The sequence below is a fragment of the Primulina eburnea genome, chromosome 14 (assembly GCF_022965805.1).
Source record: "Primulina eburnea isolate SZY01 chromosome 14, ASM2296580v1, whole genome shotgun sequence".
Taxonomy (NCBI): Eukaryota; Viridiplantae; Streptophyta; class Magnoliopsida; order Lamiales; family Gesneriaceae; genus Primulina; species Primulina eburnea.
Window position 1 is genome coordinate 27,308,277 of NC_133114.1, and position 24,433 is coordinate 27,332,709.

A 24,433-nucleotide genomic window follows, 5' to 3' on the forward strand; every position below is an offset into this window, starting at 1 on the left:
AAGCAAACCCACCTGAAGTGCGGTGTTGTGGTGGTGCAATGGTGGAAAGACGAAGACCGAGGCTCCAGAGCAAAGTTCCCCGCAGCAGAGTTAAAACCGATAAACTGCAACAAGCAGGAGGCAGAGAAGACAACAAGCAAATTTTTTGTTGGAATTTGCTCGGTGCAATGGTGTAAAGGAGAAGACGGAGGCTCCAAAACAATGGAAGACAAAAGGAAAACGAAGAGGGAAGAAGGAAACAAACAGAAACTGTAACCTGCAGGTGTGTGTTGCGATGGAGAGAGGAGCACATCCCACTTGCTATTGTCTCTGTACGTAGTGTGGTGGAAGAACAGGCTAATGACACTTGTTATGGAAATTCCCGGCAACTTGCCACAAACTGGCCAAAAACGAATTATGCTCTCTTTTAGATATATATATATATATATATATCAATCTCCAATCGGATAACCTTCCCATTATAATGAAATTAAAGATTTTAGTTTTTTTTTAATAAAAAAAAATTCTCCAATAAATTCTGTCAATTTCTTATTATTGCATCATTATATTGAATAGATAGATAGTTGCTTTACAGGTTATAAATAGATAAGATTATTTTTCTTTTTACAATACAGTGAATTAGTGAGATATCAGTCTTTATATTATCAATATATATGTCAATTTTTATAAAAGACAAAAACTTGTGTGAGACGATCTCACGGGTCGTATTTGTGAGACGGATCTCTTATTTGGGTCATCTATGAAAAAGTGTTACTTTTTATGTTAAGAGTATTACTTTTTATTGTAAAAATAGTTAAAGTTGACCCGTCTCACAGATTAAGATTCGTGAGACGGTCTCACATAAGACTCACTCTTTATAAAAATGTGAATAATTACATGATATAATAAAAGTAGAATAAAATGAGAAACAATCCTGGTGTAACATAAACTAACATCTATAAATATTAGTTTAATCAAATAATGAAAATTTTGAAATATTATTGAGGAAGAAAATGTATTAAACTTTAAATAATAAAACAAACTTATATGAATATTGATAATTAAATTTTTTTATATTAAATATGATTTTTCTCATAAATTTTATAATATTTTTACTATCTTGTTTTATTTAATGTAGCACGAAAGGTTCGGCTAACCAATTTGAAATGATGCATGAAAAAATAAACTACTAGAGCAAGAGTGACAAAGGATAATATATTTTAATTATCTTGAACAAACATCATATGAATAAAAAAAAAAAAGTATGTCTCGCGAATCTTTATCTATGAGACGATCTCACGAATATTTATTTGTGATACGAGTCAATCTTACCGATATTCACAATAAAAAGTAATGTTCTTAGCATAAATTTTTCATGGATAATTCAAATAAGATATTAGTCTCACAAAATACAGTCCGTGAAACCGTATCACACAAATTTTTACCAAAAAAATAAAAAGGAACGGTTGCAATTGAGCTTTTCTATCAACTTAAATATATAGAATCAAGCGTAATGCCAAAAGTTTGCATCTCTCATTGGATGTGAGCTTCTTCTAATTAAAGCACGTTTAACCTTCTTGGACAAGACATATCATCTAAAAATGATTTGGATCCAACAACAATGTGATTGTGCAAACAATAGACTGAGTTCCAAATTTCAAACAATTATTCAAGTCACCTCCCAAACACTCCAACCCTTAACTACCAACAAGATAACAGTGTATAGTAGGATGAGTTTGGTCCGAGTGGCCAATTCCAGAATCAGCTCCATGCAATTTTTAGATATTTTATGAAGGTGATCAATGAGGGTCGACACGTATAGGAAACCATGAGATAGAAAGTTGTTTTAATGGTTCATAAGAGATGGGGTGTGCAATCGGTGTGGACCGAACTAATCGATTTTAGCCATTGAAACTGATTAACCGAACTGGTAATCGAAATAACCTATGTTTTTTAAAAAAAATTGTTTTTTTAACTCATAATCTAATTTTATTAAATTTAAACACTCAACAAAATAAATAAAGTAATGAGTTGTTGAATAATTATAATGACATAATAATAAAATCAGACATTTGTTTAAAGCTCGATACTTTTTTTAGATATAGTTAAAGCCTAATACCAAGAAATAAAAAATGCAAAAAGTCGGGCCTCAATAATAGTTATATATATGAAATTTCGGTTTAACCGATTTTTTACATTCAAATTCAAAACCGAGCGGATGAAACCAATTTGACCGGTATTTAAAAAAACAATTAACCTAACCAAAATTTTGATTCCGATCGATTTAATCAGTTTTCTCGATTTAACCGCAATTTTGCACAACCCTAGAAGCACATCTTTGCATATTAAGTTACATCGTGTCATACACACATATGTCCAAGTATTGAAGGATGATACAAATAATTAGATACATGTTTAGTCATTTACTTATATTTTCTTTCATTCATATTTTTCTACCTTTCGACCACACCAGATTTGAGTACTGGAGAATTCTTATTTCCACCACAAAACATTTTTAGGACAATTTCATCTATTTGTTCGTATTTTGAAAATTTGTTGCTGACCAGAAATCATAACTCAGAACCATAATTAATGGTTGATAAATATTATTTCTCATCAATTATCATTATACTGTGAATCTTTCTACTCTAAGTTAGCACAACTAATAATAAATTTTTGTTAAAAATAAAATAAAATCAATTCAAATAAGTCACCCAAATTTGGTTAAACCAAGGGATATATTACAATCCTTTATATTAGATGTATATCTCTTGTGAGACGGACTCACGAATCTTTATCTGTGAGACGTGTCAACCCTATCGATATTCACATTAAAATTTAAAAGTAATACTTTTAGCATAAAAAGTAATATTTTTTCATGGATGACCCAAATAAGATATTTATCTCACAAAATACTACATGTGAAACCGTCTCACACAAGTTTTTGTCTTATATGAAAACTAATCTCTCATTGGTTTCTTCGTAAATCTTGGCTGTGGTTATTGCGTTACTTCAAAACAAAAATAAACATAATTCTAAAAATTAGATCAGAGATTTGAAATATTTTTATTTGATAAGCAAGGATTACCCTTTGCATGTGTTGCAGTCATTTACTATCTACTATTTTATTCACTATTCCTGCATGAGCAGCCGAATACTTCTAAAACCAAGCAACATTTTTTGCTATAAACCTCCCATTTTTCTGACTTAGCTAGGCAAATAAATTAATTCTCAAATTTCAAATCAAACAGTCCTTTAACACAAAATTTAGGCAAAAACATGTTATTGTTATTTAAAGTTCATTCTGCAACTCAAGTAATCAGATTATATCAATCAAAATCCTTGCTTTGTTGTTGCGGTAACAAGAACATAATTCTTGGTAAAAGAAAATTTCAGTTTATATTGGAGGGGGGAAAAAGAAAAGAAACCATTCTTTTTCCTAAACATTGCATGCCCCTGATCCAAGAAGTAAGTTAAAGATCACTACTTCACCACTAAAAAACCAATCTCTTATTTTACCCAAAATAAGATTAATCAAAACCATCTAATTCAGTTGGTGTAATTCTGCATCAGAAACATAATCGAATGCATGCTTTTACTAATCTAGTCGTCGTCGTTAAATGGGGCTGGGAGATTAAGATCTATATTGAAATTTTTGCCAACTCTTGAATATGGCTTCGTCATTAAAGGGACAGTAGTATTCTTCACAACATGATTTCTTGAAATTCCAAGAAAATGTGTTCTTTTATGGCCTCCAAGTGCCTGCCCAGATTTAAAGACTCTGGGGCAAAAAGGGCACTCGTGTACTTTCTCCTCCAGCAGGACTGCCACCTCGGACACCACTGCGGCCTTTGAACCACCACCGGAATTTTCGCTCCTCCCTGTCTCCATCCCGATCTTCTTGTGGCTTGCCCTGTGCCCACCAAGAGCTTGATAGGACCTAAACAATTTATCACATGCTTGACATTTATACTTTCCTCTAACTTTGTTACTCCTTGTAACCTTTTGAAATTCTTCTGAATAATCATCTTCACTTCTCTTTTCTTTTTCTATCTGAATTCGAGCTCGATATTCAAGTTTATGATCGCTTTCCCACTTGTCCTTGGACAGCATGATCAAACAATAAGCAACATCTTCTTCTGAGGTTGCGTCTAAAATTGAACTCACTGGTTCATTCTCCACGTATGAAGAACAGTGAATACTAGCATTTTTTTCCTTCTCTTCTTCAAAACACTTCGATTTCTTAACTTGGAAAAAACCCTCCATTTCCATCCTTTCAAAATCACAAGTTCTTGATCTTCCAACCCTCTTGGATCTTCTGCGACTGGGGTACTTCTTCTTCGATGAATCTGTTTCACTTTCTCTATCTTCAAGAACAACAGAACCCACAGCATCAAAAGACGAATCCTCATCATAATTTTCATCATCTGATGTTGAAGAATATGTTGAATTTGAATTATGAGAATCATCATGAGCACATTTCATCTTTGAATCAAAAGGATCCTTTCTTGCTGCATAAAGATTCATCATGTGAGATTTCATGTGCCCGCCTAAAGCTCTTCCATTAATGAAGCTTCTGGAACAAAGTTTGCATCTGTATTTCTCCTCCATCACAAGAAATACAGCGAAAAGTGCAAAAAAGTATTCAATCTTTCTTTTTTTCCACACGCAGTGAGTGTGTTGAAAATGGTGGAGAATTGTTAGAGATTTGAAGTTTTTCACAAGTGAGGGGAAAGTAGAATTAGGAGTAGGTGACAAGCATTCCCCCTTCCCAGGGAATATATGTGCAAACCTGTAAAATTAGTGTTGTTTACGTTTTTCCCTACATAACATTCTTCGTTACATCTCAACTCTCTAAATAAATATTACTAGTAGTAAAATTAGATTAATAATTTTATTATTTCTTTAAATTAAAAATATAAAAAAACCCAAAAACTCTCATGAGACGATCTCACGGATCAATTTCGTTGGTAGAATATCTTATTTGGGTCATCCATGGAAAAATATTATTTTTTATACTAAGAGTATTACTTTTTGTTGTAAATATCGGTAGGGTTGACACGTCTCACAGATAAAGATTTGTGAGACCGTCTCACAGAAGACTTACGCTATAAAAAAAAAGTATGAACTTAAAAACAAAATTTGATGTGAAGAAATTAATCCATTATAATTATTTTTTTGTATTATATCGTAGAATATTCGTGTACACAAACAATATACATACATACTTATTTTATATGAAAAATAATGGTAAAAAAGCTATTATATATATATATATCAAAGGCAACTTGAGTTTAATTAATAAGAAAAAAACTTTATTAAAAACGATGCTTGCAGGCATAGACAATACAAATGTATCATGCAAACTTTAAATTTCACGCCCTTAAATTTCCTAAAAATCCTTTGACTTTCGTGTGGATTACATGTTTTTCCTTGGAATGTCAAAAAAGTTGTATTTAGTTTTAATATTTAGTGTTTAATTTTCTGGCAATATTTAGTAAAAGCTGGATTTATCATGAAAATAAGGAGCCATAATAACTGAACTTAATTGTAATTAAGCTCAATTAAAGCAACATATTAAGCAGTTAATCCGATTTACAAATCTTGTAATTCGGTTACTATTTTACAAAGGACCAGCAATATTTAGTGCATGGAGTTTGGGGATCGATGCCGGCTTTGACTAAAATGCCATTTCCCATTTAATAAATTCTTGCTTAATGGGGGGCATAATAAATGTAGAATTAATTGGAGTTGAACTTTAATAAAATTTTGCATTGATTTTGGTTAATTTTTTGGTTGAAATGTTTGGATTGGAGGTGGGAAACGGGTAGGAAGCAAGCCAACTCAATACATTGCAAGGGCCTAATTTCAAAACCATTTCAAAAACTTTTATATGTCGACAAGTTTTCAGCCTTGTTTCTCAATTTGATTGGAACATTTTTTTACGATACTATTTTTATAATGTATTTTATTTTTTATGCATATAAATCCGTCAGATCGTCTCATAAAAGACCTACTATTTTTATAATGTAATTTATTTTTTTATGCATGTATCTTCAAGATTCAAAATAATTAAAATTAATAATTAATTTAATTTTTTTCAGAAAAATAAATGAAAAGATAAATACAGTTAGTTTTTTAAATTACGTATTTATTGGTAGTTAAATAAGAAAGTACAACACTTAAGTTATTAAAGCTTTATTATACCATATTATAGATTTTTTAAATCCTATGGCATGATGCTTTGCCCTAGTATTTAAGACACTAAACTTGACACGGAGAAGTTTTAACGTAAAATGTTAATTTTTTTTATAAATTAAAATCGCGTTTGAAATGACGTTTTTTTTAAAATTTATTTAACGTAATATCATATTATCTATATATTTATTATTATAAATAAATATTCGGATTCTTAGTGATCTTATTTTGTGAAACAAATTTGTTTTCGTAAAAAAAATTCATTTAGGTAAGTAATGTTTTTCGTATAATTTACTTATAACTCTGTTATCTAATTCCTTTTAAAAATCTGAAAATTCGCGTATTATAAAGGTCGAGGCCTTAGTGGTACGACTTTATGACATCAATTAGTTTCTACAAAAATGCTATAAGTAATGTTTTTCATATAATTTATTAACAATTACAATATCTAATCGAATTTAAATTTCCAAAAATTCAAATATCATCTCTACAAGTCATATATTTAATATAAGAGTAGGTTTTTTGTGAGACGATCTCACGAATCTTTATCTGTGGGACGAGTCAACTTTATCGATATTCACAATAAAAAGTAATACTCTTAACATAAGAAGTAATACTTTTTCATAGATGACTCAAATAAGAGATCAATCTCATAAAATACGACTTGTGAGACTCTCTCACACAAGTTTTAATATAATTATATTATTTTTATCCAAATAATAATTAAAACTATAACAAAATTTTTCACACACACACACACACATATATATATATATATGAATAGGTATCTTGTGTGACGGTCTCACGAATTTTTATTTGTGAGACGAATCAACTCTACCGATATTCACAATAAAAGTAATACTCTTAGCATGAAAAATAATATTTTTTTCATCGATAACTCAAATAAGAGATTTGTCTCACAAGATATAATCCGTGAGAGTCTCACATAAATTTTTACATATATATATATATATATATATATATATATATATATATATATATATATTAGTGTGAGTTTATTCGTAGTTACTTTAATGGAAGAAATCACCAAAAAAAAAATAGTATTTAAATAAATCTGAGAAAAGTGTCCCATTGGGAGTGTTACACAGAATTTTATATATTTTTTGGTATTCCGATTATACAAAGTATTTACGATATATAAAGCTGGGTATTTTAGAAAATTGATGTATAGATAGACGGAGGTATAAAGACGAGAGGAAAGAATCCTAATCGAAAACCCTAGAGGAGCGTAAAATCAATTGAATTCTCAGTTTTAAATTGTCGCGAACGGTTGGTTGTTGGTATGCTTATTCTACAATATTTGTTCTTTCATTCGATACTTGATTGTAATTCGGTGAATTTATGGGTGTTTTATTTGTTCATTCATATGGGGCAAGGGATTTGTTCTTTCTTTTTTTTTGGTATCTGGATGAACACTGCATATTCCGATCTAGAAAATTGTCTTTTTGTTTCGATTGGAAGCATGAGATCTGGGCATTAAGATCTATTTGGAGTTTAGAGACGATGAAATTACTGTGTACACTACATTATTCTTTGGTCAAATACTTTGCGTTGAATTAACTTTTCGGTCAAAACTACTTGAGCGATGATTGTTACAGTTTGATCTGATAGATTTTCTTCTATTATACTGAAATATATATCTGTGTATATGATTTTTTGCTGCTATAAAGACCTCATATGACCCACCCATGAAGCTGTAGTGGTGTGAGCATGAAAGTTCAAGCTTTAAACTTACATCCCGGTTGTTGAATTTTAGTTGCTTTTAGGCATTTATGGTAATACGTTTTCCGGTTAATGAGATTCAGACAATATATATTGATAAAGAATTCAGTTTGCGGTAGCTATTGTGTGTTACACCATTGTGTGAGCAGCATGGGGGGAGTTAATTAGAAGACCTGAATGATGCATTGCAAACCAATGTTTAATTGTATCAAAGCCTCTAATGTATGCTCTTTTTTTCTTCATTCTGACCCTTTTTTAGCAAGTGTGATGTCGGAATATCGTATTTTGCCTTGTACATGTGTCATATTATGTTAGTTTTTTTTTATAGGAAACAAAGTCATATTATGTTAGTTTTTTTTATAGGAAACAAAGTCATATTATGTCAGTTTGTTGCTCTTTAAAATGTCTCTAACAGTTGTTGGAGAGTATCATGGATATTTTTGAACGAATATGAGATTTTTGATAGCCACGAACATTACACTTTTCATATCATACTAGTTTTGTCATTGGAAGCCATTAATTTCACCCCTTGAACAAGTTTGTCGGCCAGTAGTGTGTTTGCGTTTTGTTTCGGAGTGTTAGTTCATTAGTTTGCCAGCATATGCCTGCTCGAAATTTCCGTTACCCGAAGCATATACTTGTTTGGCGACGTAAACATGCCCATGCTTCCCTTTTATTAAATAACTGCTTTTATTTATTCACGCCCCCTTTATTTAACTGCTATTGTGCTTATATGCGCTTGCTTGGCCTTGCTTCTTGTTCGTAATGGGAGTGCAGTATGCCTTTTTCTTGAGAATTGAAATCTTTGGTGCAGAAATGGCCACAGGTGGAACTGGTCCCCAGAGAGGATCTGCAGCAGCTGCTGCAGCCAATCTTCGTAGGAGGAGAACAGGGAGTGGAGCCTCTGGTGGTGCAAGTGGGACGATGCTCCAGTTTTACACTGATGACGCACCAGGACTCAAGATTTCTCCCAATGTTGTGCTTATAATGAGCATTGGTTTCATAGCTTTCGTTGCCATACTTCATGTTATGGGTAAGTTGTACTTCGTTCGCAAAGATTAGATGATGTCTGAGTGGTGACTTTTGGATGGAAAAAATTTGGGAGAAGTTTATTTTTTTCCAGGTGTTGTTTTGATAAATTATTGAAGTTATGTAAAAGAACCAGCCCAATTTATACTTTTGCATTTTCTTTCAAAAGTTTCAACTCATGCTGCTGATATACTATTAGCCATTGAGCATTAAGGACGCCACTCCTTAGTTAATCAAATTTCCGACTGAAATTTAAGATGTTCTTTGCAACCTAAGCAAAATTTACATGGAAAATTTAGAATATCATTAAATTAATAGATGTTCCTAAATTTATCAGAATTATTCTGAACTTCATTGGATAGAATCAAAGTCGAATGTATATGCCTATTTTACCATTTTCAGTAAATTGAAGATCTATTAGTCGTCTTTGTTTTGATATATAAATACACATGAAGGGGCATGGCCAAGAGCTGAAGTAACTGAGAGAAGACTGTTGATTACAGCGCAAGTATGTCAACTAGAGTACATGCACAAAATGATACTGTCTCGTGCCTCGTTTTATTAAGTTACGAAGGGTCGAGCTGGCTCAAATATTCTTCAGTTAGTAATCAAAAGTATCGAATTCGACCAAAAGATTATGTCTTCAGTATACACTATCAAGCATAAAATTCTCAGTAGTTCACCGGCTTCAATATACTTATGAATACTTTATAATATAAGTGATATCGAACAAGCTCATGAACACGAGTCATAATCCAAGTTTTTGTTCCACAGAATTTGATAATTAAGTTAGAACAAAATGAATCGGATCTCCTCAAAATTTTTGGTTTCTGAGTTTCGGACCAAGGAAATTCAAGTTCCAGTAGTATTTGACTCGAGCTAGTTCTTTTATATACCTGCAATCGAACTGTAACGTTTTGAGAAGACTGGTATACATAGCCTGGGAATTTTTGTTACTGCCTGTTTGAATCTTTTATTTGTTTTTCCCCATTATCAAATCTTCCTATATTTTGTTATCCACGGATATATTGAATTTGGGCTGCAGATTGTTTATTCTAAAATCCTATTATTTCGAAAGTCTAACATCTCATGAAAAAATCAATTAGCCCGAATTAGCTGAACCAACTGGAAGCTCCATTCAACTCCGTCCGATTTCATGACCAATTATTGGTCTAATAACTGGACTACACACCCCTAACATGATGGGTGGGATCTTTAGATCGATCACTTGTATTGAAAATGACGTTCATGTCATTAGCCATTGGCTCAGTTGTCACGTTGCTTCTCAATATATTGAGATGTCCCCCCCGTGCCCCCCCCCCCCCACCCCCCCCCCCACCCCACTTGTAATTAAAAAGAATAAAAGAAAATGATGTTTCCTAGTGTGGGAAATAAAAATTTCTGTAATGGTTTTAATTTAACTACGATTGATTTTAATTCAAACTAACAATACATGCACGTGATAATTCATGTTCATAGATTTTGTTGGGTTCCGAAATTATAATAATCTTGATTTCGATGATAACAAAAAAAAATTATTATGTTTCTAACATTTTTACTCGAGTGTGAAGTTGTTAACTGAAGATGAAATGTGAAACTTGAATTTAATCAAACTGAAAATCTGACGAGCTTGAGTTTTTCAACGATATCTCACAGTTCAGTGAAGCAAATTACCAGCTTTTAAACCACTAAACAGAAAACTCAATTATGGGTAAGTTGTATTTCACATCAGTTGGGCAAAATCGGATATTACTAAGCAAACTGATGGCAGCAAGGGCCAAGGCTCGTCAGTTTGGTTGTTTAGAAAAGATCGGTTGGACATGAGCAATTACGATATTTTGATCAGCCTGATCAAATCGGTTATCCAAATAAAATGATTCAATATGTTTACGAAGTTCAGAAGATACAAATCATCTTCACAAGTGAAAGTTTGAATTGAAATTTAAAATACTGATAAATGACGATGAAACTAGTTATGCATAAGCTCAGCATACCTCATCAATTTAGTTCAGTCTAGCTGACGAGCCCAACTGAATGATCAGTCTAGCTGACGAGCCCAACTGGCAGCAGACATCGAAATCAGTTAGGCTCGAGAAAAGTGGTAAGCAATGTGGAAATGAATGTTTCAATATCAGAAACAATATATAAATTTTCATAATTGACATATTCTTGTTTCAAACGTTCATATCCGTGTTGAAGACTATAAATACAATAACTTGAAGATCAAATGTAAGTTATGAAAGAGATTCAAAGTATGAGCAATCTACAAGAAGAAATTAGCTAGAACGAGAACAAGCTCAAGTATGAGGATACATAATCACTCACATATATACATGAGAGTTGAATTTCAAAGTTTAGATGAGTGAGTCTTCACACAAAGATATTAAATATTGTGTTTGTAATATTGACATAAGAGACATTAAGCATTATGCAGATTGTGAGGTTGCAGCCTACAATTAAGAGTGTTTTAAGAGTTTCAATCAGGCTCTCTGAACATCCATAAACAAATTATTATCTATTTATTTATCGTATTTACTTATTATTACTATTGTTTTTAAGATGAATTGTTGAAGCATTTGATGTGTATTTCAAATACCAAAATATTGTATATCAAGTGTTTGATAAAATGATTCAACCAAAAACGTTTTACACATTCAACTTGCATATTTTTTAAATGTTGAGTAAGTTTCTTGTGAGACGGTCTCAGAATATTTATCTATGAGACATGTCAACCATACTGATATTCACAATAAAAAGTAATATTATTAGCATAAAAAGTAATATTTTTTCATGAATGACCCAAATAAAATACATGTCTCACAAAACACGAACCGTGAAACCGTCTCATACAAGTTTTTGCCTTAAATGTTTTACCAAAATGTTTAAGCGGTTTCTACGGAAAATTATTTTGAGTATCTTCCACTTAATTAGAAAACCAACATCGATTTAATTCATCGGTATTCAATATTTTAAAGACCGAGCTATTATAGCTCAATTATTATCCTTCAACCGATCCTATCAAACTTTTTATCCAATTATTTGTTTTTAAAATATTTAAGTTATTAATTAATATTAAACAATATATCAAAATTATATATATAAATTAAAATGTCCCTTTCAAGTATACATACAATATTTTATATAAAAAAGATTTGGAAGCTTCCATCATCACATCCACGAGCGCATCCAATCTTGTGATCCCACGGTCCATAACACAGTCCGTGTTTCGCGATCTTTGTCGCGATGGGCCCATTTGGTTATGGTGTCAAATTAGGCCCTATGAACCAACAAAATCTTTAAAAGCCCGATTGAAAGTGAACCAATCGGGTCCACCGTTTCCCCAAAGGTGGTGCTGCATTCTTCAAACAAAGCTTCCCCTAAAGTGCATAATTCTTGATATTTTTTTCTTTTCAAAAGATGAAGGGCCACCACATGCAAGTGAACCAAGGGGGTGATATTATATTACAAAGTAGCAATCCATTAATTTTAAATTAAGGATTTTAAATATGTAATAATAAATTTATTGATTATATGAGTAAATTAATGTAATTAAGTATGATAATTTGTTTCTTAAGACATAATTTGGTACACATGATAGAATAAACATGTGATGTATAATATAAGGATAAGTTAATGATAAATAAGATGTAGGATATTGTATTTAATGTTTGGTATGATTTTAATAAGAGTGATTAAATTTATATATTAGATTGTAATCACAAAATTAACCTAATCATAATAAATTTTATAATTTCAAATTTGTTGCTTGAGTTCATATTTCTTATATGTTAATGCGCAGACATTACTTGCATGATTTATTTATTTTTTTTTACCTAATTTTATATATTATATATTATGATAATTGAGAATAATTTTATTGAGATTTATGCAAATCATTTATATAATTATCTCGAGTTCATTTATATATTTATCATATTATATAATATATAAAAATAAATAAAAATATTTATTTGATTTTAATTTCTACCTACAAGTAAAATGAGAGAAAAATATAGTTTAGAATTTTTATATATTGAGGACAATTAAGTCATTTGTGGTATTTTTATCATTAGATTAAAATTATCACATCTCATAAAAGAGATATTTTATCCTCGTATAAAATTATTTATCACATGGGATTTTTAAAAAGGTACCAAACGTGGGATAAGAGATGATTATTTATCAATCTCTCTCGTATCTCATGTACCGACCATACCTAAGTATTCATCCAATGTTATTATGGATAATGTTTTTATGATTTTACTATTTCAATTATTAAATATATGAAAAAATTATAATTCTAAAAATCGATGCGCATCCTTAACCGGTTTCCACAATATCAAAATATTTATAACATAATTCACATGTAACTCATTTAAAATAAAATAAAAAGATCCTTATTTCTGATGTATTTTTTTTAACACTATTTTATTAATTGAAAAGTGGAATGCTCTACGTGAACAATATTGATTTGGTTTCTAAAAATATAATTAAAAACCTTTGTATATCCTTCGTAATGAAAAATATAAAAATCAAATAAATTCCTTTTTTAAATGATAAAAACTTGTATGAGACGGTCTCACGAGTCGTATTTGTGAGACGGATCTCTTATTTGGGTCATCCATTAAAAAATATTACTATTTATGTGTTGGGTGCAATAATTGTCCCTGCTTGGTAGAGCGATCGAACCATGGTGTTTGTGTTGTTGTGCAGTTTAAAAGATTTGAGTTGCACCATTACCACTAGCTATAGCTATTGGTAAAGCGGTAAGCACTCGGTCCTACATTATGCTAAGAGTATTACTCTGTATTGTGAATATGGGTAGGGTTGACCCATCTCACAGATTAAGATCCGTGAGACGGTCTCACACTGAGACCAACTATTTTAAATAAATAAAATTTCGTAAAAAGTGAATGGCCCATTAATGAAAGTTATTGGGTCCCATTTTGTGCTTATCGCGTCATCCCTATGTTCAGTGTGTTGTGTATTACAGTAAAGATTTGATCATTTACAACTAAATTCAAACTATTAATTTAAAATTAATAAATAAATTCAAATTGCAAGGTCTACATCGTAAATCCTATGAATGGAATCATTCAACCTTTTTTTTAATCATTATTAATTAAGACCAAATTCCATACGTTAAATAATCTCCTTTTCACCATGGCCAGCGTTTTATTTCTTAAATTTTAAATTATTCCTTCTTAAAAATTCTTAATTAGAACCCACTCGTTCATTAAATATCGAGTTTGGAAATAATTATCCTTAAACTTTCATTCCACGTACGTTATAATTAATTATTCTCATTATTTGATGTACTAATAGTTTGAAAGTAATATTTTTTCATGGAGGACTCAAATAAGATATATGTCTCACAAAATATGACTCGTGAGACCGTCTCACACAAGTTTTTGTGTGTATAACACATATATATATATATATATATATGTATATATATATATATTCACACATACACATACATACCCATCCTTATCAATTACCATGATGGTGATGACGATTTGTTGACTTTAATAAAAGGTTTGTAGTGAAACAACACCGTACTTTAAATTCTCGGCGGTTTTAATGTTTTTAGTTCCCACTAAGTAAGATTAAACGACAATTGTATCCCAACTGTATAATTATTATCATTATCATGACAACTAATGATACCAAGTTGATCGCAATTTCTTATCTTAATTCTAAAGTATCCCAACTTTAAAATAAATCATTTTTATATTTGAAATATATAATGTTTTATTGTTTAACATTATACTATCGCACATAACATATACATATAATCTACGATTCATGTCATTATTTCGATGGAAAAAAGATTAAAATTAAGAAAAAAAAATATACATTAGTGGACTAAATTTACCGTAAAACAAAAAATATATAAAATTAATTTTTTTTTCTAAAAAAAATATTTTAAATTTTTTTTGAACCTGAATTGATTGAGTATGCAATACATGTGCTGTGGACACGATTAAAATAATTGATTGCCATCCTTTTGACAATGAAAGAAACGAACCGGTGCCTCACGCTCTTTGGAAGGTACAAACTTTCTGTCTCACAAAAGGAAATAATAAATTAAAGAAGGACAAAACTGTCCTTTCACTTCATCCATACTAGGCCTCACTCGCACCTGTCTCCAACCACAAGCAACCTGTGGTCTATCCATCAACACAAAATTATATATATTTCTCATATAAATATTCGTGAAATCGTTTTATATGAGTCGTACACATTCATCCAAACAATTAAAACATTCTTTGCAATTTTAATCTATTCATAAAAATATTTAAACTTGAAATTGATAAAACATCAGCGTACTAACGTAACATCTTGGTGACATTAGACAAAGGAGTCGTGATTCCAAAATCTACTTGGAGTATATAAATTGTGGACTTTTTGAAAGAAATTATATTAAATATTAATTGACTGTGTGATATGATTTTTCTTATTCAGGTCGGCATCATAAATAATATTTCCACATAGATTAACAGCCAATTCTATATTTTATTTTTTAATTTAATTCATGTGGGACTATAAATATCAGAGAGACTCCTCACCGACTAAAAAAACCACGTATATTATGCATAATTAATTTCTTCCTCCGACGACCTATATATATATATATATATATATAACTAAATATTTCTTCATCGATCAGCTGAGCAGAGAAAAATGGTGGATCTCCAGACTGTGTGCTCTATGTGCGGCGACGTCGGCTTCCAGGACAAGCTCTTCCGCTGCTCAAGCTGTCGCAACCGCTTCCAACACTCGTACGTCCGCCTCCATCTCTCTCTCTCTCTCTATACACACACACACACACACACATATTTTTTTTGTCCAGATTGAGCAATCCCAGAAATCATTCACATTATTTTAAAACAAGAAATTTACATTTTTTCCTGTTGTCGGGAGCAATACATTCACTTTCAGTAAACTCGCCCGATTGATCAAAATATGATGATGCTCACTGCTGGTGTTTTCAGGTCCCCCCTTTTTTTTATATAGTTGTTTTGATTGTTTTTCCCATTTGTCTGACATATTTTCTTACAAAAACAATATTCTCGTTTGATAGCACATGGTTTTGATCTGGTAGGGAAAGGAATGAAGTACTATTTTAGATATACATCATTGCTAGCTTATCAAGCTTCATCATTCTGACTTGATCACACACAGTGACACAGACATATTTAATTGTTATAATTACAGAAATCCCGTGTGATTATGTCGTCTAATCCATTTTCTAATCAAGTAATTACAACTCTCGACTGCTCGGAAAAAATAATATGTACTGATATCTATTTTGTGGATGGATGTGTGATAGGTACTGCAGCAACTTTTACAGTGAACTAGCGGGTCCTATTGAAGTGTGCGATTGGTGCCAATATGACCAAAAGAATTCATCACCAAGGAGTGCAAACTCTTCAACGACTTCAACAAGTTATAAATCCGGGCATGCCAATGAATTGCGGTCGCCCTATTCCGGCGATAAAATCAAGCAACACGTTCGCCACGATGGCAGGACTACTGCCTCCACGGAGAAGGCCGCCGCAGGAAAAATCACGTCGCCTCGGCCCGCCACCCGTAGGTATAAGCTTCTCAAGGATGTTATGTGCTAATTCAATCAAGGAAGCACGCCAATTTTACTATTTAAGATATATGGTCACGTAAAGTACATACCTAGTAAGTCTTTTGTGATACGATCTCATAAATCGTTATTCATGAGATCATATCACAAAAGTTTTTGTGGTCGTCATAAATCGCAATGCATGAAAATAGAATATTACTATAGCTTAGGGGTTATCCTAATTTTGGTGTTTCATTTAATAGATATCAATGTTGTATCGTGACATGTATTAAACTTATAATATAATTTAGTTGGAACTTTATAATCGAGGTGTGAATTTAAATTAATTTGTAAAGTGTAATTTAGTACGGGATTAATATCTAACGCATGCATATTAACAATATTTCTAATGAAAATTACGATTAATTTTAAAAGTAGGGCAAATTTTATTTGTAGCTTTAGTATTTTAGAAGAAGATACACAGATTGATTATTCTCATCGTTTACAAATATACACTTTTAAACGAGTTTCATGAATGACGTATGATACGATTATTTGTAATATAATATATTCAAGATTTTTATCTATGTACATTCAAAGTATATACATATAAGTAAATATTGTTAAAATTATATTTAGTATTTAGCTTTAATAATCGCAATTGACTACGTACTTTTATATATTAATTTGAATACATTCGTGTCACATCCAACGTCCCTCTTGCATTATTTAGAGCAACTTGGTGGAATGTTAAAAGAACACGTTTCTTTTTCCAAATATTAATTAATTAATGTTTTAATTGTAATTAATTAACGATGTTTTATAATATCGACAGACTAAGTTTTATTTTTACAAGGGTTTTGTCTGTGTCCCATTACAATGGCTTGGCCTGTTTGATCGACTAGCTCGACTTTTTCTTCAAATGTGTGTGAAATATTCATAGTACGTGTTCTTCCTATAACGTAATATGTCAAAATATTGATGAAAATTACACTTTTGGTAGGATCACACACACACACACACACACACATATATATATAGGATCACACACACACACACACACACACACACACATATATATATATATATATGGTTTTGATATTGTGTGTCAAAATTAAATTTTACTCCACTGTGTTTTTTTATAAAAAAATTAAATTTTACTCCACTGTGTTTTTTTTATAAAAAAATTAAATTTTACTCCACTGTGTTTTTTTTTATAAAAAAAATAGTCTTTTTTATGTTATAATGTGACTTGCAATTATATATATAATGTCAAATCAACGTTCTCATTAAAAAGATATTAAAATCGAAAAATACATGATTAAAATCAAATTTTAAATTAATAATGTAAATGACCGAAACTATATTAAAAAAATACATATATCACTGAAATTCAATTTCCCAAAATATTAATTTGTGTTTTCATACGTAAAACGATTATTTGAGGTAAATAATAAATATAATAGAAGGAAAATTTTATATAGATTCTTTGATCATTTAATAAATATTCCAATAGATCTTTTTTTCTAAGATAATATACGTATGTTTTTTCATATTTAGGAATGACAATAGGGCGGCTTCACAAGGACCTGGTACCCGACCTGTTAAATGTTTTAAGACAATTACTCTCTTCGACTCGTTAGAACTTGAACATATATCCAATTTACCAATATCCAAATTATATAAAAAAAATTATATGTATACTTTATTTCGATATGTCTGATTTTTAATTGACACAATCATAAAAAAATTAAACAAAATAATTCAAATCAAGACTCTCATTGCAAAATTAACTACATCAAATTAATTAATAGAAACATTCTTCTTGAAATTATTTCTCGTTACCAAATATTATAAAACATGCTCGTATAAACATAAAGATGAGATAAAATTTGTTAAATGTAGTTTGTCCTATTATTATAAAAGTATATATAAAAATATACTTACACGTCCAAATTTTGTTATTGTATCTATCTCGAGACCCGATTTTTATACTTATACACTCCCCGAACAAATCGGATCCGGGTTTTCTTATCCTAAAAGATTCATCTCCTTCCTCTTTTCCATTTGTTGGTTGAGGTTCTTAGTTCACCCAATAGAGTTTTTGTGGCGGAAAATGTGACTCACAGCCTACACATACGTGGCATGCCTATATGATTGACACGTGGTTGTTAGCCCTAGCCCTAATTGTCCACTTAGAAGAGCATTATTAATTTTGATGTTGTGGTGTTGTTCAAAGAAGAGACTGTGACGGTGATGTTGTCTGGACGAGTCTATGTTATAACGAAAGTTTTATTTTTGGTATGTTTGTATAAGATGATTATTGAAAAAAAAAAAAAATTGATGGATCTCATATTTTTTATTTTGAAGTAAAATGATTGATGATTATTTTATAAAAAAAATCCGGATAAATCTACTTTTAGTATAATATAGATTGACCTATTTTTTAGGCTACAAAAAAGGTTTACAAAGATTTTGCGGTTTTATCTTTCTTTCTTTTTTTCCTCCCTTAAAATAAATTAAATATGACTTAAAAAATTTAAAATAATTTCAATGAAATGAATTAAATAACAATTATTCTATTATATCTCGTATATCATATTAATTTTTGTGAATTAAAATCCTTCGTACTAATTTAAAACATCTCAACGTGCAACGGTTAATGCCAATCTCTCATCAAAGCTCGCCAAAAAATGATGGAAAATGCAATAATGCACATACCTTGAGTTTTTTTACTTATTTATTTTTACTATTATTTAATTTGATAGTCATCATGTAACTATAACGTTTCTATTTTTACCATCGTCGTAATTAAAAATAATAATAAATCTCGAGCACATGTTTAATAAATTTATTATTTATCAGTATTCTAATTTTATACCGGTCTATACGCCACCATGGACTTAAAGAGTGCAAAAAAAAAAAAAAAACACAGCTCCGAAGGAAAATAGATCATGCCACACAGTCACAAGCCATGAGCATGCAATAACAGATCGCTGGGGTAGCAAGAAAAAGACAAGTGGATCCTAATATAGACAGGTCACACATGAGTGTAATGGTATGTGTAATGGTCTACACACGAGATAAGATAACATTGGAAACATTCAAATGTTACAGTATTTACTCAATAATGTCCTCAGGGGGACAGATTGAAGCTTACTCAATTTCCTTGGTTCAAGAATAAACAACAGAAGAAAAAGGAGAAGATGGACGTTTAGATTTAATCAACGTACCCAATCAGGAAAATTCAAGTCCATAGAACAACTGCAATGGATCAATCTTTCTCTATGATCCTGTATCAAAACAACCAAAAAAGTAACCATAATTTATTCACATTGAGACAAAGATGTTAACATCTGATGAGATGCTAAAGATTTGCTACTGAGTAAAACTTAATCTTTAGAGTAGAACTTACTTCGGCTTGTCAGACAAGGTCACTAGAGATCTCAACACACCTGGACTGATTTTATCGGAAAGAACACCTTTTTCTGAAATTAAGAAGGATTTCTCTTTCACATAGCTTTGAAGTTTCTTAGATTCATAATCAAGGCGAGCTTGATCTACAAAATATTGAAACCATCAGAGTGAGGAAGAAGAACAAGAAGCCCAATTAGCACTGAAGTAATGTCGGAAATCACAGCCAATAAAGATGAGAATCAAGTACTAATATGTTAAATGGCATGCTTAGAAACACCACATCCAGCATGAACATACTTTCCTTCAAGACTTGGCGATAAAATAGATGGTCAAGAAAAGGAAGTACTAAGTTACGCTCATATAATATACATGTAAAGCCTATAGAAACTGGGACATCATATTTTATTAAAATGTCTGTCGATTAAAATTATTCTTTTGTCATGGCAGCTTTATCTCCTTATGTCCCCAGGATTCCTGAAGCACATAATAAGCTTTTTCCAACAAACCGTAACACAAACTACTATCAGAAGTTATCTTCCCTTCCTTTATCCCCAAGTATTAGAAAGAAAACACTTCACACAGTCAAGTGCTAAGAACAAATTCGAAAATTTAGTCATTAGATGGTATTATTCAGTATGCAATACATCAGGCTTTGTTCCATGGATCATAATTGTCCTAATGATGATTGTTCACCCTCAATATTATTCCAGCAATCTATTTGATCTTTTTCCATTTTTCACCGATTATGAGGCCAATGTTGCTGTTTCATTTCAAGTGATCGTGTCTTTCTAGTTTATCCAATTTTATTTGAAGCCTCTTCTTCTGATTTCTCCAGGAGGTCAGCTCCCTAGAAGAAGCAAATCCTAACATAACCCTTGCATCAGCAAATGTCATCTTATTGTTTCCAGGTCAGATTTTGATGTAAACGTGTTTGGTGCTCAAATTTCATGAGAGAATTACTAGGTATAGTTACGTAAATGAGCCTAACAAAGAAATTTCTTGATTCTTAACCTCTTTTACTTTTCTTTTGTAAGTCAACCCCCATTAAGAATTCCTCTCATATATACCAAGATTACCCTAATTGAATGGCAGCCCAATTGTCTTGACCCAAAATCTTCTTTTTTCCCAGTCACCAGTCAAGTCCTATTCTCCCTCCCCCCTGCTCTATCTCCTCACCACTGCCCTACCACTAGGTTCTATTCCTCTTTGTCATTGATGATATGAGCATCCAAGTGGGAGAAGCAGTGCAGGTCTTTCCGATGTCCACAAGAAAATCCCTGCACAATGCCACACAACTCTCTCTTCTTCCACACTTCTCTAACTTATTCCCTCCATCAATCATATGCCGAATGAAACGCTGCTACTGCCGCCTACTGAAGTACCATCAACTAGAAAAAATCTCCAATTTGCGTCACCAGAAAACGAGCAAGAACCATTCAGTCGATCATGCCATTCAATCATGTTCCACTCAGCCAGTTTTTTTCCATTCAGCACGGGTCATTTGCATTGACCTCCCCTGTACATTGTTTATTTGACACTTCCCTCATCGAGTGCAAAAATTATAACATGAAAATGAGGTAAGCGTCAAATACATCAAGTACAGGGGAGGTGAAAAAAAAAAACCCCATTCAGTTCGGTAGGTAGTAGGCAAATTTTTAAGGCTTTAATTGTATTTTACTTCTGTTCTAATGTTTTAAGCAAGGAGAAATTCTGTTGAATAAACAACAGCTCTAATCTCCCGAATCTGTGTAACTCATATTCCTTAGTTTGAAAAATCCATACCATGGAAAACAAAAACACAAGTCACAACTTTGTAGAATAACTTGAGATCGATCTTAAAAGATGAAATAATTCACTCCAAAAACACGAAACTATTATAACAAATAATTCATTGCCAAAAGGATCCACAACTACCTGTCTCTAAAATGGTATGAGCGGCGTGAAATGGCACTGTGGCAAATACATCAGTTCCGGGGAACATAAACCATGTCTTTTCCCTCGAATTGTGATCACCACAGGTCGCACAGACCTCTTTAATCAGTGGCCTTGATTCGATATCCCTCATCGTCGACTCGAAAGGCAGAGGAACACTGGCCTTTGTCGTTCTAGCCCTCTTTCTTAGCGCCGTTAAGGCTTCCCTATTACCATTTCTCACTCTATCAATCTCAACCAACTGCAACCACCATTATCATAAAATAAGCCTTCTTCTCTGAAAAAATAGATGTATTAGGTAATTTCCAAGTACCTCATGACGCGCCAATAGAAGATTTTCAGCTTCGATCTCAACTTCTGCAAGCCCCTGTTGGAACTGCTTCATTGCTTCGTCCATTATGCGTCCTAAATTATTCATCAATCCGTTGTCAATTGCCTCACTAAATCGCCAAAATCAACACTTTCTTTATCTTCAAGGATTTCAGCAAGTCTATAAAATTGCTAGGGCTTCTCGAATTTAATTACGGCCCATAAATAGTTCTTTTTTCGTTTCTTCTACTAATAAACCGCGTGATTAAAAAACTTTATAATAAAAATTCAAATTACACCAAAAACACAATATTCTTCAATTTAGAGGCGGGCACGGGTGGGGTTTTTTGGGTTGCGTACCCAATTTTGTTGGGTAGTGTTTTTACTACCCGAATCCGGCCGGATTCTGGTTCGGGCAGTATTTTTACTACTCGAACCCGACCCTTTGGTTCGGGTAGTAGTCTATTTTTAAAAAAATCTTACATTTCATGAGACTGGCATCACTTAACAGCAGAAACAATGAGAGAACAAGCATAGACAAGAAAAGAGGACAGCTTTGAACATAATAGGCATCACTTAACAACAGAAACCAAAACATTTCATGAGACTGGCACTGGCATACCAAATCAGAAACTTCCGTTTGTAAATTAGGGGACCAATTGACCATGTAAGAACCTGCAACAAAATATTCGTTATCACATATAATACAGGGTATGAAACACAAAATGACAAAATTCTAAATCGATTCAATGTCGATCCATACAGTTACGAACATTTCAATAATGCAGCAAAGAAAAGCAATTGATCTCACTCTAATTCACAACATAGGTTTTTGCCTACAGGAGTCCAACCCATCTAGCATAAACTGAGTAAATTATAAACAAAAATACCAATTTTAAAATATAGTAAGAAGAAAATCAATAGGTTTCTCCTGTAATCAACAACTAACTGGAAAATATGCATAGATATTAATATATTATACAAGCAGATATGATATGAGGTAATATGTTAGCTCTTAATTTCCTTTAACAAAAGCAAACTGCACGGATGATCAAATAATTTCCAGTATCTTCTTTCAAAGTATAAGAAGGCTTGTAGCAGTTGATGCATAATGTCTTCAAACATTTGAATAAGCGCTGTGAAATTACCTTGATAAATTAGGCCTTTGTGGTGAATCCTAATAATGTCGTGAATCCTAATAAATGCCTCAACTGCTGGAACAGACGGGCATAACATAATATTCAACTTCCAAGGTTTTACTTTAGAATCTGTTTTTTTTTAACAAAAAATGTCTCCGACTTTACCGGAAATTGCTTGACTAGTTAATTAAGTAAAATGTCAAAAATTTTAATATTTCTTTTATACTACATAAGTTTAGTTATTTTATCTCTTTTGTGAAAAAACTTAATTATTTGCTATTTTAAGGTAATTGCTGAATTGAAGCAGATCGAGTGAATTTGTTAGTGTAATTACAATATAATATTTTTTTAATGAAATTCTTTCATTTAAAATAACTAACGTTTGGTATTATAGTCTGTTTTAATAATTATATATATTAATAAAGTCTTCAAACTTTAATGCAAGAAATATGTAGCTTACCAGATAGAGTCTTACTTTCCTATGTAAGACTCAAGTTGTATGTTCAATTCATACTTTTTTATCTTTCTTTTTCTATTTATTTTTGTAATTCATATCAAAATTATAGTATATTTCATAACTATTTCTTATCATTACATTTTGATCACCATTTAAATATAAACAAAATAAAAAAATATTACAAACAAGCAACGCGTGCATAGGTATATTAGTTTATTTAATGAATGAGCTTTAGATCAGTTTAAGGAGGTAACTGAACATTAACACTACATAAACCGTCGCTAATATAGCGACGTTTATTTACAAAACCGTCGCTTTATTAAACGACGGTCTTTCAAAAAACCGTAACTTAATGAATCGACGGTTTTAATCTATCTAAGTAAAAAACAACCCAGACATGATTTACAAAATTAATAATCTACTACCCTAAAATTCATAAATAGAGTACTATGCAAATATTAAATTTTCTGTATAAAAAATGCTTAAAAAACCTGAGTGCGCGAAAATATGCAGATCCACGTAACACTGGAAGATCACACCGACGAGCAAATCTATGAAATTAATACGAAAAATGTTAATACAAAATAAAAAAACCGAAGCTACGAAAAAATTGATAAAGTTTCGTACTACCAGAGAAGAAAGGCGAAAATC

General features: G+C 31.5%; 3 protein-coding genes and 1 long non-coding RNA gene across 7 annotated transcripts; 2 read left to right on the forward strand and 2 right to left on the reverse strand.

The window, feature by feature from the left end:
- Nucleotides 1-3,325: 3,325 nt before the first annotated feature.
- LOC140812469 (zinc finger protein ZAT9-like) lies at nt 3,326-4,760 on the reverse strand. The gene has a single exon (XM_073170736.1). The coding sequence runs from the start codon at nt 4,588-4,590 to the stop codon at nt 3,583-3,585; it is 1,008 nt and encodes a 335-aa protein (XP_073026837.1). The 5' UTR covers nt 4,591-4,760; the 3' UTR covers nt 3,326-3,582.
- Nucleotides 4,761-7,319: 2,559 nt separating this feature from the next.
- On the forward strand, nt 7,320-9,100 carry LOC140813188 (protein transport protein Sec61 subunit beta-like). 2 transcript variants are annotated; one of them, XM_073171656.1, is made up of 2 exons: nt 7,320-7,478; nt 8,735-9,100. In XM_073171656.1, exon 2 carries the CDS (start codon nt 8,737-8,739, stop codon nt 8,980-8,982), a length of 246 nt encoding a protein of 81 aa, XP_073027757.1. In that variant the 5' UTR covers nt 7,320-7,478; nt 8,735-8,736; the 3' UTR covers nt 8,983-9,100. The 2 variants fall into 2 exon arrangements, with proteins under 2 accessions (XP_073027757.1, XP_073027758.1); XM_073171657.1 differs by having other exon boundaries at nt 7,328-7,467.
- Nucleotides 9,101-15,540: 6,440 nt separating this feature from the next.
- LOC140812184 (uncharacterized) lies at nt 15,541-16,912 on the forward strand. Its single transcript, XR_012113619.1, has 2 exons — nt 15,541-15,734; nt 16,286-16,912. It is a non-coding gene; the product is annotated as an uncharacterized lncRNA (long non-coding RNA).
- Nucleotides 16,913-19,575: 2,663 nt separating this feature from the next.
- Nucleotides 19,576-24,433, reverse strand: LOC140812183 (uncharacterized). 3 transcript variants are annotated; one of them, XM_073170398.1, is made up of 7 exons: nt 24,413-24,433; nt 24,274-24,333; nt 22,809-22,861; nt 22,191-22,282; nt 21,860-22,118; nt 19,944-20,088; nt 19,576-19,821 (listed from the first exon to the last, which is right to left on the reverse strand). In XM_073170398.1, the coding sequence occupies exons 4-7, from the start codon at nt 22,272-22,274 to the stop codon at nt 19,803-19,805; spliced, it is 507 nt and encodes a 168-aa protein (XP_073026499.1). In that variant the 5' UTR covers nt 22,275-22,282; nt 22,809-22,861; nt 24,274-24,333; nt 24,413-24,433; the 3' UTR covers nt 19,576-19,802. The 3 variants fall into 3 exon arrangements, with proteins under 3 accessions (XP_073026499.1, XP_073026501.1, XP_073026500.1); XM_073170400.1 differs by lacking the exons at nt 24,274-24,333; nt 24,413-24,433 and adding an exon at nt 23,491-23,509; XM_073170399.1 differs by lacking the exons at nt 24,274-24,333; nt 24,413-24,433 and adding an exon at nt 23,335-23,482.